Source organism: Bufo gargarizans, chromosome 1 (assembly GCF_014858855.1).
Source record: "Bufo gargarizans isolate SCDJY-AF-19 chromosome 1, ASM1485885v1, whole genome shotgun sequence".
Lineage (NCBI taxonomy): Eukaryota > Metazoa > Chordata > Amphibia > Anura > Bufonidae > Bufo > Bufo gargarizans.
The window spans coordinates 699,883,454-699,901,374 of NC_058080.1; the positions used below are offsets into that span (position 1 = coordinate 699,883,454).

At 43.5% G+C, this 17,921-nt stretch overlaps 1 protein-coding gene across 7 annotated transcripts in view; it reads left to right on the forward strand.

Moving 5' to 3' along the window:
• LOC122924803 (von Willebrand factor A domain-containing protein 5A-like) overlaps nt 1-17,921 on the forward strand; it is a 131,068-nt gene that overhangs the window by 55,395 nt on the left and 57,752 nt on the right. For all 7 annotated transcript variants that reach the window (XM_044276238.1, XM_044276239.1, XM_044276242.1 and 4 more), the window contains 3 exons: nt 1,585-1,664; nt 2,579-2,693; nt 5,343-5,501. In XM_044276238.1, the coding sequence (XP_044132173.1) occupies nt 1,585-1,664; nt 2,579-2,693; nt 5,343-5,501 (354 nt within the window). The remainder of the gene's footprint in view (nt 1-1,584; nt 1,665-2,578; nt 2,694-5,342; nt 5,502-17,921) is intronic.

The window sequence follows — 17,921 nt, forward strand, 5'->3', positions numbered from 1 at the left end:
TTTCAGCACAGATCTGTTCAGCACCATGGACAGCAGGACGCCTGAGCAGGCGTCCTGTTGCCATGGGAACCTTCCCCGTCTGTCACAACTTCGCAGACGGGGAAGGGTGAGGACGGGGCTTCGGGGGGCTCTCTGGGGGCTCTCTCCCTCTCCCATCGGGGGGCTGCAAAGGCACAGCAGCCCCCCGATCGGAGAGGGAGGGAGCTCCTTGCGCTGTTAACCTTTTCCATACAGCGGTCCGTACGGACCGCTGCATGGAAAGGGTTAAACGGCTGACATCGCATCACCGATGTCAGCCGTTTATACCAGGGTGCCAGCAATGTGCTGGCACCCTGGTATAACCCACTAGACGCCAACGATTATGCAATGGGAGGCGGGCGGGGGATCGCGATCCCGCCTGCCGCACCGCCCGCCTCCCGCAACGCCCCCACTGCCTGCGACACCCCCCCTGCACCACCCGCCGCCATCAAATCATGCAGGGGTGCAGGGGGGGGTGCGCAATATTGATTTTAGGCACTCTGAAGTTTCTGATCCCCGCGGTCAGGGACCGCGGGGATCAGAAACTGCAAAAAGCGCAGCGAACCGCAGGTCTGAATTGACCTGCGGTTTGCTGCGATCGCCGACACGGGGGGGGGTCAAATGACCCCCCCCTGCATTGTTACGGGATGCCGGCTGAATGATTTCAGCCGGCGTCCCGTTCCGATGAACCCCCGCGGCGCCGGAATGCAGATTTTAAGTCAGGACGTACCGGTACGTCCTCGGTCCTTAAGGACTCGGGAAATAGGGCGTACCGGTACGTCCTCGGTCCTTAAGGGGTTAAAGGCTATGTACATGTTCGGAGGCAATTTTTTTTTATGATTGCATGTTACTCATTTTTGGCTAAAAATCTTTTTTTCAATTGGCCTTTATTCAAAATATTGAGCTGTTCTGTCACAAAGGGTGTTTTTCTAGCCGTGTGACTGGTACTTTCACTTTGTGCTGGTCATCTAATAAACCTTATCTCTAAACTACTGAGAGGTCATAAACACCTATTTAAGCCTCATTCTTATCAGTAAGATAAGGATTGAGCTTTAATGAGTGTTTTTAATGTAAGAGAGCTGAGATAAGGAGTGTGTCTGCTCCTGGTATGATGGAAAAGACACAAAATCCAAAGGGTGCTACTAGAGCATGTCGGCTCTGTACAAAAAAAAGGCACCATATTTTTAAAAAAGACCAATTGAAAAGTTATTTTTATCTCAAAATGAGTATAATGCAATAATAATTAAAAAAAAACTGCCCCAAAGGTGTACATCACCTTTAAAGTCTTTAAAAGATTTGTTATGTTACTATTAAACTCCCTTCCCCACCAAGATTACACTTGGTCTATGTTCACATTACAAATAGTCTCGTTTGCTGTACCTGTGAACAACTCTGTACGAGGCTGGGGTAAAGTGAGCTCCTCTGGTTTGTTCCCTCTGGCTTTTCATTTTGCATTACTAAGGACACCAAGTTAGCATAATCTGTGGTAGAATGTTTTATTTTGAGGGGTAGTTTAATTTAGAATATGTGACGCATTTAAACTCTTTCAATTTATGGTCTTTTAAGCTTTTTCTGTTCACGGATGGAGAGGTCGGGAATACAAATGAAGTGGTTAATGAAGTCCAGAAAAATTCTCATAATCACAGGTAATATCAACAATCCTACTGTGTTATTGCGCCAGTCTCAACCCGTTCTATCCCTAATACACTGACATATCCCTAATATTTGTGCCATTTTAGTAAGCATGGATTTTTTTTTCACCCAACTCATTGAACCCCTTTGGCTTACTCTCACCTCAAAGAAGCCGCCTAGTCAGGTGATGGACAATTCTTGAACAGATTTGTTGAATACTTTAGAAAAAAAAAACTAAAGAGCTCCTAAAAATTCCCTTAAAAAAATAATATATTAAATATACATGATTAAAAATGCAATCATTTGTTCCCCCAAGAAAGACAATGCTACTTTTTCTATTGCATTAATATGGAGAGCAGTACCCAGTTACCATTATGATATTAATATTAAGACTAGTGTTTTTTTTACTAATTGTTGAATACTTTGCCTGACCTGACACATACCATCATTGAGCAGCCAGAAATCCTAAATTCCTTAGAATAAAAGTCACATCTCTTGTGGCTGCTGTTTTACATTGACTTTCTGACCTCGTTCCATGAATCACCAAGGTTCTATGAAACATAATTGGGAAACATTCTCAGAAACAATATTCACCTCTTTTGTGAGGGCCTGCTGTTTATGCTTTATCTGCTGGGTCGAGGTCAGCATGACTGGCACCCATTTTCTGGTGTATTCACCATATAGTTCTTAATATTCAACCCACTACCTTGTGGTGGGAAGGTTTAGTTGACAGTTGATTTATCATGAAGGCCCAATAGTTATATAATGTTTTATCCATGATGGGCCATTTCTGACTTTGTTCCTTCTGTTGTGAATATAAGGAACCATTTTAAAGGTCCAGATACCAGTTTCTTGGTACTCAATTTTTGTATGGTTTAATTATGTATAATATCACATTGTGACCTTCATATTCTTGACTTTTGTGTAGATGCTTCGCATTTGGGATCGGTGAGGGCGCCTCCACATCCCTCATCAAAGGTATGGCCCGAGCAGGTAGTGGAACATTTGAGTTCATCACCGGCAAAGACAGAATGCAAACCAAGGTGAGTGCTGGCCTTCTTGGTTGGGCTTCTTTCTCGAAGTTCCAAGTAAGGATCATATCTGGGGGCAACATGCATCATTTCAGTGTTCACATTATACCCCTGTGCTGATGGACATCCTGATGAAGTGCTGAAGTGGATTGTAGATGTTGACCCTCGTCAGACTTCCCAGGACCACAATGCTACTAGACTATTGTGCTTCACATACAAATGCATTGTATAGGGGCTGTCAAGATTTTGATATTAATGACCTATCTTCAGGATAGATGATTAGTATCAGATTGCCGGGGGTCCAACTTCTGGCAACCCCAGTGATTAGCTGCTTGAAGTGCGTGCTTCAATGAATGCCACAGCCTCTTCGTAGGTCAGGGTCTTCACGTTCATCGATCGCACGGCCTAGGTGCAGCTCAGTCTCATTCAAGTGATTTTGACTGAGCTTCAATACCAAGCACAGCCGCTATTAAAGAACAACGCTGTGCTCGGTAAGCTGCAAGGAGACCGTAGCGCTCCACTAAGTGCCGCAGCTTTCTCAAACAGCTGATTGGTAGGGGCCCCGGGTGTCCAACCACTGCTGATCTGATACTGATGACCTATGCTGAGGATGTGTCTGTACTTTTGCAACCAATGCAAAGGTAGAAAGCTGCTATGCAGACCTATGTCTTTATGGTTACAGTTTATAAGTAAATCTGCCCTGTACTTAATTCTGCAGTCATGTCATTGTCATCTGCCCCCTCTACTACTACAAGAACAGAGAGAAATAACGCATGACTGCAGGATCAGACTACACGCAGGTTTGGTACTCTGCAGCTATGGAGACAAGCAGATCTGCAATGACGAGCGAAGCGAGCTTTGGATCCTAGATCTGAAGTTGCTTCGCTCAAAACTTCGGATTAATGCATACAGAGATCTGTCTCCGCACAGCATCAATATGTATGGCCTCCGATGAGGCGAAGTCAGTTATTCCCAAATTCTCTCAAGACTTGGTGAATAACTTTGGTATTTGATTTGGATCCGAGGTACCATTTGGAATCGAAGCAGATTTCAGATCCAAGTTTTAAAGTGGCTTTCCAGTTTAAAAATCAAATACCAAAGCTATTCACGGACTTCGCCTCATCGCAGACCATACATTTTAATGCTGTACGGAGACCGATCTCCGTACAGCATTAATCCGAAGTGTAGAGCGAAGCGACTTCGGATCTAGGATCCGAAGCTTGCACACTCTTATAGGAACTGTACACACAGAACACCGGGGGATTTTTAATAAAGACCATTAGCATAGTTGCTTCACTGTTTATTTCAGATACACTGGAGGAATACAAAACTGGTTGCAAATGTCTACATACCCTTTGAGGGAATAGCTCTTAAAAGGGTATTCCAGCAAATGTTAAGATTAAATATGGTAACTGTGTAATGGATCTTATTGTTAACTAATTATAATAGTATTAGGTTAGGTGTGTTTTACAAGGGTACTTTTATGAGTCAAGTTGATTAAAATAGGTTAAAGCAATTGATTTAATGAGGCAGTAATACAAACAGATACAATAAATCTCAAGTAATAGAGAATACTACTTAGCTTGTGATTTATGAGGAGTCCATAGTTCTGAGCAGCAACTATGAGGAGGAAGGAACAGATGTTATGGAATCTCTGTCTGCATCCTTCCGCAATAGATGAGCTCCTACTAATTAAAGCTTAAAGGGGTTGTCTCACCTCAGTAAATGGCATTTATCAAGCCCCTTACTAATGTATTGTTATTATCCATATTGCCTCCTTTGCTGGCTGAATGTATTTTTCCATCACATTATACACTGCTTGTTTCCATGGTTACGACCGCCCTGTAATCCATTAGCGGTGGTCGTGCTTGCACACTATAGTAAAAAGTGTCGTCCTCTCTGGTGACCAGGACAGTGGGAGCGCCTATAGGCTAGTGCTTTTTCCTATAGTGTGCAAGCATGACCATCATTGCTATATTGCAGGGTGGTCGTAACCATGGAGACATAATGTGATGAAAAAATGAATCCAGGAAGCAATATGGATAATAACAATAGATTAGTAAGTGCCATGTATTAACTTTCTCTACATAAAAAAATGCAATTTGCTGAAGTGAAACAACCCCTTTAATGCTGTATCCTATATAGTTTCCTCATGACAACCCACCCCTTCTCCCAGTAATGACCTGTTTAAAAACGAATCATTGCTATTGAAGGATACATCAGCGTGGCTAGCTCAGCTGAATGTAATAATATCTTTCACTTCAGTGATCAGGTCTGCTTAATTCTGGAGAAAAAATACTTTTAATCTATATGCAAATTATCAGTTAAGTGCACTGAGGGCGGATCCAAGTCACTCTGTGCACCCTTGCTCCTCCTGCTTCCTCTGCCAATCCCTCCTTTTTCATCCTGATTGACAGAGCGAGGAGAGATGACTATGCAGCTATCATCCCCTTTGTATGGGGACTTGCAGTCAGTACATCTCTGTTCATATCAGGGCAATCTGCTGCTGCTAAAGAATGATTTCTTTACCTTCAAAGTATGAGTCATTAGCTAAGAACATTAAAAAATTAGCACAATTTCACATACAGGCAGGTGAACCCAAGTAACATTTTCAATAAAGAAGTCCAATCATTGTAAAGTGTTTTTTTTTTTGCTTACTAGGTTCTTCGGGCTCTAAAATGTTCCTTACAGCCCACTGTGAAGAATGTCTCCCTGAATTGGTCTCTTCCCTCTGGCATGGAAGCCATTCTCCTGTCTAAGGTCCCCACCTCCATCTTCCAGGGACAAAGATCCATTGTGTATGCCCAACTGAAAGGAAAGGTATGATCGGGTCCAAAGCTCTAGATCCCAAACACCCCACTGTCGTATATCTTCTATATAAAAAGAATCTTCATATAAAAGAGAGGATCAAAAAAAATATATATATAAAAATTATATGATCCTTCAGGCGGACATAATCGCCTCTAAGTTCTTTTAACGAGTATCTTTATTTGTTTTGTGCAGTGAAACAAAGGGACAATTATTTATGTAAAAAAATATGTAATAATTTATTTATGAATGATTATAAATCCAATACAAATACCGACATCAGATAAATGATGAGTAATAATGTACTATCAACAAACCACCACTAGATGGTGTTGTAACCAAACACCATTACCTCACCAGCAAGGTACAACTTAAAGTTACCTATGACAAAATGCAAATGCTAAACTTTTAACAAACGGACCAATGATTTATATACCAGGAGATACTTAGGATCTTCTGTTTACCAAAGAGGCTAAACCATGATAAAACACGGATTATACAGTAAGAATAAATGTTATCCCTGCATTCTGTTTCCCTATGACCATTCAAAAATATATGATATTAATATGACAAAGTATCCAACTCGGCAATCAGACTATGGAATATAACTTCCCATATACTCCAGAATGTTATGAAGAGTGATCAGATGAATTGCATAGTCCTTCTTTGCCATGAAAATTAACTTAATCCCAAAAAAAACTTTCCACTGCATTTCATTGCTGTCATTAAAGGACCTGCTGAGATCATTTCAGTAATCGTCTTGTTAACTCAGGTGAGAATGTTGACGAGCACAAGGCTGGAGATCATTATGTCAGGCTGATTGGGTTAAAATGGCAGACTTGACCTGTTAAAAGGAGTGTGATGCTTGAAATCATTGTTCTGCGTGCAGCCATCATTGCGTTGCATAAAAATGGCTTCACAGGCAAGGATATTGTGGCTACTAAGATTGCACCTCAATCAACAATTTATAGGAACATCAAGAACTTCAGGGAAAGAGGTTAAATTCTTGCTAAGAAGGCTTCAGGGCATCCAAGAAAGTCCAGCAAGCGCCAGGATCGTCTCCTAAAGAGGATTCAGCTGCGGGATCGGAGTGCCACCAGTGCAGAGCTTGCTCAGGAATGGCAGCAGGCAGGTGTGAGCGCATCTGCACGCACAGTGAGGGCAGCAAAGAAGCCACTTCTCTCCCCCCAAAAATATCAGGGACAGATTGATCTTCTGCAGAAAATATGGTGAATGGACTGCTGAGGACTGGGGCAAAGTTATATTCTCTGATGAAGCCTCTTTCCGATTGTTTGGGCATCAGGAAAAAAGGCTTGTCCGGAGAAGAAAAGGTGAGCGCTACCATCAGTCCTGTGTCATGCCAACAGTAAAGCATCCTGAGACCATTCATGTGTGGGGTTGCTTCTCATCCAAGGGAGTGGGCTCACTCACAATTTTGCCCAAAAACACAGCCATGAATAAAGAATGGTACCAAAACACCCTCCAACAGCAACTTCTTCCAACAATCCAACAACAGTTTGGTGAAGAACAATGCATTTTCCAGCACGATGAAGCACCGTGCCATAAGGCAAAAGTGATAACTAAGTGGTTCGGGGACCAAAACGTTGACATTTTGGGTCCATGGCCTGGAAACTCCCCAGATCTTAATCCCATTGAGAACTTGTGGTCAATCCTCAAGAGGCGGGTGGACAAACAAAAACCCACTAATTCTGACAAACTCCAAGAAGTGATTATGAAAGAATGGGTTGCTATCAGTCAGGAATTGGCCCAGAAGTTGATTGAGAGCATGCCCAGTCGAATTGCAGAGGTCCTGAAAAAGAAGGGCCAACGCTGCAAATACTGACTCTTTGCATAAATGTCATGTAATTTTCGATAAAAGCCTTTGAAACATATGAAGTGCGTGTAATTATATTTCACTACATCACAGAAACAACTGAGCAAACTTTGTGAAAACAAATATTTCTGTAATTCTCAAAACTTTTGGCCACTACTGTACACTTATTCATTAAAATATATTCCATTGCTATAAATGTGAATGTATTGGAATGTCCAAAAAGGCTTTTCATAAGTCTTCTTCAATGCGTAGACTTGGTTTATAGTGTTCCAACCAGAGCTTGGCTAAAGTCCTTCTGGAGAACCTTATCCATCGCATGACTTGGATGGTCAAGATACTCAACCATCCCATAGATCCTGCATAACAGAATATAAGTCCCATAAATGTTTGTTTTGATTCTCCATCTCTGCATGAATATTTAGTAGGTTCCTTTTCAATGAACCAATTTCAAGCTCTAATGTTTTGATAGAGTTGGAATCGACAACTGTTACACTGGTAGCAATAACAGCGCCCACTACGCCAAAGATTATGGCGGCTACGATTGCAGAAATGAATTGCTTTGGAGAAAATTGTTCTCTGGTCAGGGTCTTTCTCACCGGTTCCAGGATCTGCGTAATCTGTTCTTGGGAAAATCTGATGTGCGTCTGATACCAGGATTGGATCTCCAGCAACAGGATCTCGGACACGTTGAATTGTCTCTCAATGAAGACTCGTGGATGCAGGCTGATGTAGATCTTCTGGGATAGAATCCTCTTGTTCGTCAGTATGAACCCTGCGATGTCCTGCAGCATGATTCCGGATGAAAGACCTGGCACAGCAATCGGCTCGGCGTGGAACTCCTTCCACAAGATTAGGATAATGTAGACAATGGCAATAATCTGTGATGGCATCTTGCGCCTATAAAATATTGATGACACATATGGGTACATACATCTTTCACTTTTTATCCTGCAAGAAAAGAGTTAATGCTATCATATACCTCTGATTGGCATAGGTTCTTTCCTTGAACAGAGCAAGTTCTTTGTTTTAAAGGTAAGTTAAGGGATGTTTAGTTACGGAGGAAACACATGTGAGGATGGGTTAGTACATATGTTTGTTCATACAATACCAATCCTGGTTTCCTTCTTCAGCTGGAACCTTGATATCTCTTCATCCAACTCCTTCTATCTCGCGAAGTCATGAGCTAGGATGACAAACACGTAATTGGTTAATGTGCACCCATTTTTCTACAATTTCATCCCCCTTAGGGATTTTTATTTTGTAGACCACTGGTGACCACTTGTCTATGATGACATAAGGTCCTTTCCAGGAAGGTAAGAACTTTCTCTCCTTCACTTGATCCCGAGCAAAGTAAGGCCTCTTTCACACTACCGTTTTTTTTTTCCGTTTAGCGGTCCGTTTTTTGCGTTCCGTATACGGTCCGTATACGGAACCATTCATTTCAATGGGTCCGCAAAAAAACGGAATGTGTTCCGTATGCATTCCGTTTCCGTATTTCCGTTTTTCCGTTCCGTTGAAAGATAGAACATGTCCTATATTTGGTCGCAAATCACGGTCCGTGGCTCCATTCAAGTCAATGGGTCCGCAAAAAAACGGAATGCATACGGAAGGCATCCGTATGTCATCCGTTTTTTGCGGATCCGTCACTAAACAAATGCTAGGCCCAGCCCACTGTGGCCATGTGTTTCTTGTTGCCAAACTTTGGCTGAGCATAAGTGCAGGTGCTGAAACCGGTTTGAACCGGTCTGGCTTGGCTGCAAAGCAACTGCAAACATGGATGTTGGAAAGCTGCTGGCCCTGATCCAAGAGCGACCCCAGCTCTGGGACACACGATCAGATCTCTACCATGATAAAGTGTTGAAGGAGCGTGGCTGGGATGAGGTCACCCAGGAGATGTTGGCCCGAGAGTGGGAGAAGGGCAATTCTGCCAAACGCAGAAAGTTAGGTAAGGTAATAGTATGTATTAAGTTTCAAAAAATCAGTTTTTACACACCGTCCTTGAAAGCGTTATTAGTAATCTTTTGGGTGACCGGATATATTTGAATGCATTGTAAAATGCACATGTAAATGACTGATGCAAGAACTGTTTTTTCCATCTATAAAAGCAACCTTTTTTTCTGTATGGAATGAAAAGGCTTTATTGCTGGTCACTTAGTGATTGCTGACAGCAGCCTTGACCACTGTGGTATGTCCTGCTGTAGGGATAGTATAATTTCCATCATGGCCTGCTGTAAGCCGGTAGCTATATTATGTCTGGACATGCTTTGAGTTGTAGATTCATAATAAACAGCAGTATATCTGCATATATTTAGTCCCTGTATGTAAACCTAAAACACTTTTTAAACATTTTAAAATCCCTGTCACGTGTCCGTGGTGACACCAACCCTGCGATACATCAGTAGTGCACATGCTTGGTTAGTATTGTGCAAACGTGCGACGCGATCATTTGGCTGCTAACAGTATAGCTTGGATACATCCGCTATTGTACCTGTACTGTGCAAGCATGGTCACTGCAGATGGGTTGGATGGTTTTATTGTAACCATTGAGACAATAACAGTATGACGCTAGATCAAAAAGTGTGGGTAACAAGATTATGGCGTCATTTTTGTTCAACCACAGATATTATCAAATCTTTTTTTTATGAATGTCCCATACTTTAATATATGATACCTAACGACTTTTTGCCTAAAGGCCTTTATATTCAAATGCATTGCTAATATATGTTTTAGTATTTTGGATTTGCGATGTGCCGTTATCATTGCATATCTATATAATAATCCTATTGAAAGGTTGTTATGTCATATTTCTACAGTCCAACGTGTGAAGACCCGCTGGCAGTCCTGCCGAGACCAGTATCGGCGGGAACGGGTGCAGGGCCTTGGGCATAGTGGCGAGGGTGGGCGCCGAAAGAAGCCCTATCTATACACCCGGCAACTGCACTTTTTGAGGCCAGTGCTGGATGTGAGGACGTGAGTATATTTATATTTTGTCATGTTTGTAATTTCTACTGTACACGAACAATTAAACCTAGCTTCTGGCTTCGATTTTAGTTATAAATTTAGACCGTACGAGAGAGTAATGTATTTTAAAGGGGTTTTCCCAGCTTAGACAATGGGGGCATATCGCAAGGATATGCCCCCATTGTCTGATATGTGTGGGTCCCCCCCGCTGGGACCCGCACCTATATCAATAAGGATCGGGGAGCACTGGAAATGCAGGAGCCCAGATTTCCTGGCCACCGTCTACCACCAAGCGCTAATCCCCTCCTCTCCCATATAGAAGTTGAATGGGAGTGTGCCGCCCATGTGCGCCTCATGCTCCCATTCTTTTCTATGGGGCAGACGGCAATAGCTGAGCCAGCGCACACACATAGAAATGAATGGAGGGTGGCTGCGCATGTGCAGTGTGATGTCGTTCAATTTCAGGGCTCTGTTCTCTGGATAGGTCTAGGTCCCAGCATTGGGACCACACACCTATAAGACAATGCCCCCATTGTTTGAGATGGGAAAAGACCTGTTTATTAAAAGGCTATGCAGAAACTTTACCTGGTTTGCACATGCCTGGTACACTTTGGTATGTGTAAAGTACTATACTGCCCTTGTCCACACCATGCTACACTAATATTACCATCTGGCATTGCGAAAATACTGACATGACCTGCACAAATAGAAGACATTCTTTAAACAGCTGAGAAGTGCGCTAAGGAGCATCCATAAAGTGTCAGTCCATTTGGCAGGTGGTCACAATTGCTCAGAGGAAGGCACTGTCTACAATATTGTTGACAAGGACAGTACATCACTGGCAATACCAAAACCGAGTTTCACGTATGCAAATTAGCATCTGGCTATTGGAAACCGTGTACCAATACATGTTCTAATTATATAATGTCTTTATCCTCCACTAAACATTCATGGGCCATATAACAGTAGTGCATACACATTATATTATATATAGTAGGAATAGTCTATATTAAAGGTCAAGGGGCCAGCTAGCCATGAGTGGTGGTGCTAAGACTGCTGACTAGCGGATGCTCCCTGTGGCTGAGAGTGCTGGGAATATGTTTTATAATTATTAGACACTTCATATATGCACATGGTTTGTTTCAAATTATCTCTCTTTCCACAGCACTGTTGACAGCCTGGAGCCACAGAGGGAAACTGGCAACACCAGCAGTGAGTCCGACCAGGCTGCGTATGGCCAGGACTCCCCTCGTCCTGGGGAGCAGGAGGTGGAACCTGGCCAGCAGCTTCCAGAAGAAGAGAGGGAGGAGTCGTCAGCTCGGGAAGGACCATCTCAACCCCTCGAATCAAGTCCACAGCCCCGAAGGAGACAGACCCGCAGGAGAAGGGTGGCCCCTCCGAACCCCGATTCTGCCGCAAATACTCAGGCACAGGTACAGACTCAGGTGCTTGAGTATTTGCGGCAGAGACATTTAGAAGGGAGTGAGGAGAGGATGCTAAGCGGGCTTGCGCATCTTTTTAAAGAGCTGCCCGCTTATCAGCAAACCCTCTTTGTGGATATCATGACATCGGTCTTCACCATCTTCAAGACACCGTTAGATCCACATGAGGTTGTGTGTTGTGTGGATAACCTGAAAAACCGTGCTTTCAACTTATTCCCACAACCACAACCAGGGCACAGCATGGTCCCTCAACATGCTATGCCCAGCTCAGGTTCCCAGCCCCTTTTTTCCCAGGAGCAGGCATTTAGGCCACAACCAAGTTTACCTGGCCCAGTGACCTACCCACCCCAAAGTAATGTGGCTGCCCCTCATCACCAGGGGCAAGGTCCTTTTACCCGTGATCTGTTCAACATATAATTTGTGTGTGTTATAATTTCGATTATTTTTTGTTTCAAAAAGCTGAATGTAAAGCCATATTTTTGTTGGTTATGTTTTAATTACCAAAAAAATTTGCTACAAAAATTTGATGTGTCGACTTTTATTCAATCATTCACTATAATCTCGAAGGTTAGACTTTTAAGGTATTTGATCACATGCATACAGTGAAAATATTGTACAAAGTCTTTATTTGAATATACACATACATACAACAAGGACAGGGCATATATTCTTTGACATCTAGGCTCAACCTGATAGGCTCCAACTTTATTACTATACAAACTATTCATCCAGGCATTTAATAATTTTATAAACTGTAGGATGTGCAGCCATGCTGGACAATGAAGTTTGCAAACAGCCGGAGGGCCGCAGGGCCATCATTTCAGATGCAATCCAAACATACATATGGGTCATGGATTGATAGGCAATTGTAGTAAAAAAAGGTGCGGACATCAACTGAAATGGTAGGACCTTGGACAGCGGTGGGAAATCCTCTGCCTGCGTAAAGAAAGAAAAGATGTGTTACGATTTTAATGAAGATCATTGCATGTCTGATAACTCTACTAACCTATTACAACATTACATATTTTAGAGGTATTAGAGGGTTATTGTAGTACACCCAAAAAAATATTTGGATCACTAACATGTTATCATTGAACTTGATTGACAACATAGAGAATTTTGTTTAATGGGCCTACATTTTAACCCCAGCCCACAAGCCCACGTCAAGGGTCCTCTTTGTCTTGTGAGTCCCTACACTATCTACATAGAACCCCCCCCCCAAATAACTCAAAAAATCACTAGAAAACTAAAAATACTACGATGACCAGAGTCCAGACACTTCATAGTCTGCCATGAACTACGTCCATCTGCCACGGCAATGCTCCCTCAGAACTTGAAAAATATTGCTCATAGAGAGCCCGAACTGCAAGGCCTGCTGTTCCAGGTCGTCCATGTAGGGTCTGGTCCAACACTCCAGATGATGAAGAAGTACCAGGCGCAAATTCTTCAACTTCTGATGGAGCATCATGAATCCTGACGAAGTTATGCAGGATCACACATGCTTTAATAACCTGGGTGGCATTGTCCGGCGACATCTGTATGGATGACAGTAATACTCTCCATTTGTGTGAGAGTATTCCAAATGCACATTCAACATACCGACGTGCTCGACTCAGCCGATAGTTAAATATACGTCTGCTGTCATCCAGGTTGCGTCTGGCAAAAGGTCGCATGACATGTGGTGACAAAGCAAACCCTTCATCAGCCACAATAACAAATGGAGCCGGTGGTCCCGCAGAACCTGGCAGCAATCTGGGCTCTGGTAGGGCAAGCTGGTTGGCTCGAAGTCTCTCACACATTCTAGAAGTACTGAAAATGCGCGCATCTGCAGTGCTCCCATAGGCCCCAATATCCACAATGATAAACTTGTATGTACTGTCAGCCAAGGCCATTAGCACAACAGAAAAATACTGTTTATAATTGTAGTACCGGGACCCTGAGTGAGGCGGCTTCTTAACACGTATGTGTTTGCCATCCAGTGCCCCAATACAGTTAGGAAAATGAGCATTGACATGAAAACCCTCAGCAATTCGGATCCAATCCTCAGCCTTGGGCTCTGGCATCACCGCTTCCCGAAGTCGCTGCCAAATCAAATCACTGGTTTGACTAACGATCCCAGAAATTGTTGAGACTCCCAGCAGGAACTCATAATGCAGAGATGTAAATGAATTCCCAGTTGCCAAAAATCTGAAAGACACAATCCAAAAAAGCGTCATGCAACACACATAATATACTGTAACTACCCACATTTGACATTTATTATCGTTAGATGCACATGATCACATTGCATCTACACTATCACATCAATTTAAAATTAATTATAAATATACATACCTCAACGTGACAATGAGCCGTTCCTCAGGAGAAATGCAGCGCCTCAGATGTGTGTCCTGGTAGGTGAGGCCAGGGCGCAGAGACGCTAGCAACAAGTCAAAGCTGCTCACAGACATACGACAATACCCATAAAATTTCTCGGGATGCTGTCGCAGGTCCATGTACAGCGTGTGAAAATGACCCTTCCTGCGCCGCTGAGAGACAATTGGGTGAACCCAATGCCTCCTCCTCGGTTCCACGTTCACCATAGTAGGCTGATGTCCGTGTTCCTGAGAAATCAGCCAGCACAAGAGAACCATTTCCTCTTCAGCCATGATGCTACAGAAAATTGTAGCCAGAAACCAATGTCTGCCAAACACAGGATTCCAAGTACGCTCTCAATGCTGCACAAAGCTGAAGCTAATGGAGTCACAACGATCACATGACCAATTTAAATAGGGGGAGTGAAAAAGGGGATGTGTTCTAAATGATGATGTCACTTTTTTTGGCTTCCGTTTTTGATCCGTGAAAAACGGATCGTATACGGGAACCATACGGAAACCATACTGAAAGGTTTTTGCGGACATACGGAACGGAAACGGAGACACAACGGAACCAAAAAACGGAACAACGGATCCGTGAAAAACGGACCGAAAAACACTGAATGCAACATACTGTAGTGTGAAAGAGGCCTTATAGAGATAAACCTGATCGGAAATTTGATACTCCAAAGTAGTCTTCAAATTGTAGTACGTTTTAGCATTCACTGCGGCCTTCTCTATATTCTTCTCTGCAAACGCAAATGCATGCTGAAGGTGCTTGCTAAGATTTTCCACATATTGATGAGATGTATCATTTATTAAACTGTGGTCTGTAGTCCGGCAGAGTAAATGCTGGGGTAACACCATCTTCCTGCCTGTGATCATTTCGAAGGGAGAAAGTTTGGTTGCCGCGCTCGGGGTGACTCTGATGGCCATAAGAACCAAAGGCAACTTGACATCCCAGTCCTTACCAGATTAATTGACAAACTTTTTAAAAATGTTCACAATGGATTGGTTGTAGCGTTCCACTCCACCACTAGAGGCTGGCCGATAAGCTATATGCAGCTTCCTTTTTACCCACAGTATCTCCCACATTTTTGTCATCACCTTACTAGTGAAACGACTTTCACGATCGGATTCGATGCGTTGGGGAAGACCAAACCTGGAAAATATGTGGTTAATGAGAAGAGATGCACATACGCTTGAACTGCATGTTTTACAAGGCAAACATTCCACCCATTTTGTGAACAAGCAAGTCACGGTTAACATGTATCTGTTGCCTTTTGATGAGGTTGTTACTGGTCCGATGTAGTCAATTTGGATGTCTGACCATGGCATGGACATCCCCCTTTTCATCAGTGGCGCCCCCGATGAGTGGGTGCCTGGGGCTGGAAATGAGAGCAGATTAGACATCCTTGACAATATGTGCGAACATCTTGCAACATATGTGCTTACCGTATTTTTCGCCCTATAAGACGCACCGGCCCATAAGACGTACCTAGGTTTTTGGGGAGGAAAATAAGAAAAACATTTTTTTTAACCAAAAGGTGTGCTTTTGGTGGGTTTGTAACTAATGGTGGTCTGTGGATGGCACTATTACTGGGGTTCTGTGGATAGCACTATTATGGGGGATCTGTGAAGGGCACTGTTATGGGGGGATCTGTGAAGGACACTGTTATGGGGTGGATCTGTGGATGATGCACTGTTATGGGGGATCTGTGGATGACGCACTCTTATCGGGGGGAATCTGTGGATGACGCACTCTTATGGGGGGATCTGTGACGGACACTGTTATGGGGGGATCTGTGAAGGATACTGTTACAGGGGGGGGATCTGTGGATGGCACTGTTATGGGGGATCTGTGGATGGCACTGTTATGGGGGATCTGTGGATGGCACTGTTATGGTGGATCTGTGGATTGCACTGTTATGGGGGATCTGTGGATGGCACTGTTATGGGGGATCTGTGGATGGCACTGTTATGGGGGATCTGTGGATGGCACTGTTATGGGGATCTGTGGATGGCACTGTTATGGGGGATCTGTGGATGGCACTGTTATGGAGGATCTGTGGATGGCACTGTTATATATGTGCCATCCACAGACCCCCCACCCCATAACAGTGCCATCCACAGACCCCCCAGCCCATAACAGTGCCATCCACAGACCCCCCACCCCTTAACAGTGTCATCCACAGATGTCCCCCATAAAATTGTCATCCACAGATTTCCCCCCCCGCCGCTCCAGTGCTGCAGTATACAAATATAAAATGTCTCATTCAATTAAAAGTGATTAAACATGCCCTCTCACTCCTAATATTACCGTACACCCTAACAGCGTCTGTACAATGCAGGCAGGCTGACGTCACGTGCCTGCGCCGCCTGCTTCATTCATAAAGTAGGCGGCGCAGGCACGTGACATCAGGGAGTTAATCTGCCGCCTGCGAGTTAATCTGCTTGCCAGCATTCTACAGAAGCTGTTAGGGTGTACGGTAATATTAGAAGTGAGGGGGCATGTTTAATCACTTTTAATTGAATGAGACATTTTTATATTTGTATAGTGCAGAACTGGAGCGGCGGGGCCCCGCTGCAATTGCCGGCCCCCAGCTCCTCCTTCCAGTCTCCCACCGCTCGCTCATACATCGCAGCCTGAGAGGTAAAAATTTCAGCATTCGCCCCATAAGACGCAGGGGCATTTTCCTTCCATTTTTGGTGGGGGGGAAAGTGCGTCTTATGGGGCGAAAAATACGGTAATAAGCGTAGTCCTGTAATAATTTGTACGTTAACTTCTCACCCCGGTGACCAGCTGTTGGGGCATCATGGGAATGTTGTAACATCAATCCTCGGTATGTTGCGGGTACTACCCATTGTGTGATACCATTCCTCGAGCTCCTAATCAACAACCCATCCTGTAACGAGAATTGGGACTTACCCTTCATCAAAATCCGTAACTCCTCTTTGCCATTGCAGTCTTCCGTATTTATGGGACAATTCTGTGGATCTTCAATGTGTTTTATAAAAGGTACCAATAACTGGATCCCTTTTGGCTTGCAATGAGATCCTCACTAGGGGAATTTTGGCTACATTGCAACACATTGGCTTCAGTTCCCTTTTGGGCCTGACTTCTTGTTGTTGCATCCACTTGGACAGTTCCCATGAGGTCATCCACATCCAAAACTTCTCCATTGATGGCTACTTGTTTAGCGAGGGAGTCTGCTAGATCATTTCCTTCCTTATCCATACCTGGATATTTTGAATGACTCCTTACCTTTTTCCAGTAAATGGTAAGACTGTGGGTAATAACCATCTCGTTGATCTTACAAAACATCCTACCATGCTTGACTGGCTTGTTATTGCTTCTCATCATGTTGGATCTTTTCCATCTGGGGAAATATTCCACAAAGCTATTACGAATATAATCAGAATCTGTGATTATGGCAAACTCTTTAATATCATATTCGATAGCCATTTGTATGGCTTTGTACACAGCGGTAAGTTCTGCGACCTGGCTACTCTTGGGACCGATTTTGTATCCGAGGGACATATCCGGGAATATATTATTCCATACAATTCCGACACCTGCAACCAGTGTACGCTCAGTTCCTATATCCGTATGGAAAGAACAGCCGTCTACATATACACACGGTAATGTTTTGCAGTACTCCTCTTCATAAGATTTATATGGAGATGAAGATTGCTCTTCCAGGAAATCATTTTCTGGTGACTTACCTTTATCTTTCGCTTTGGAACAATCATGAAGTTCAGCTAATCCTTGAGCAACTGGGTTCTTATTATTTTGTTTATACCTGATCTCCAACGGCCATCCCATTAATGACATTGTCCA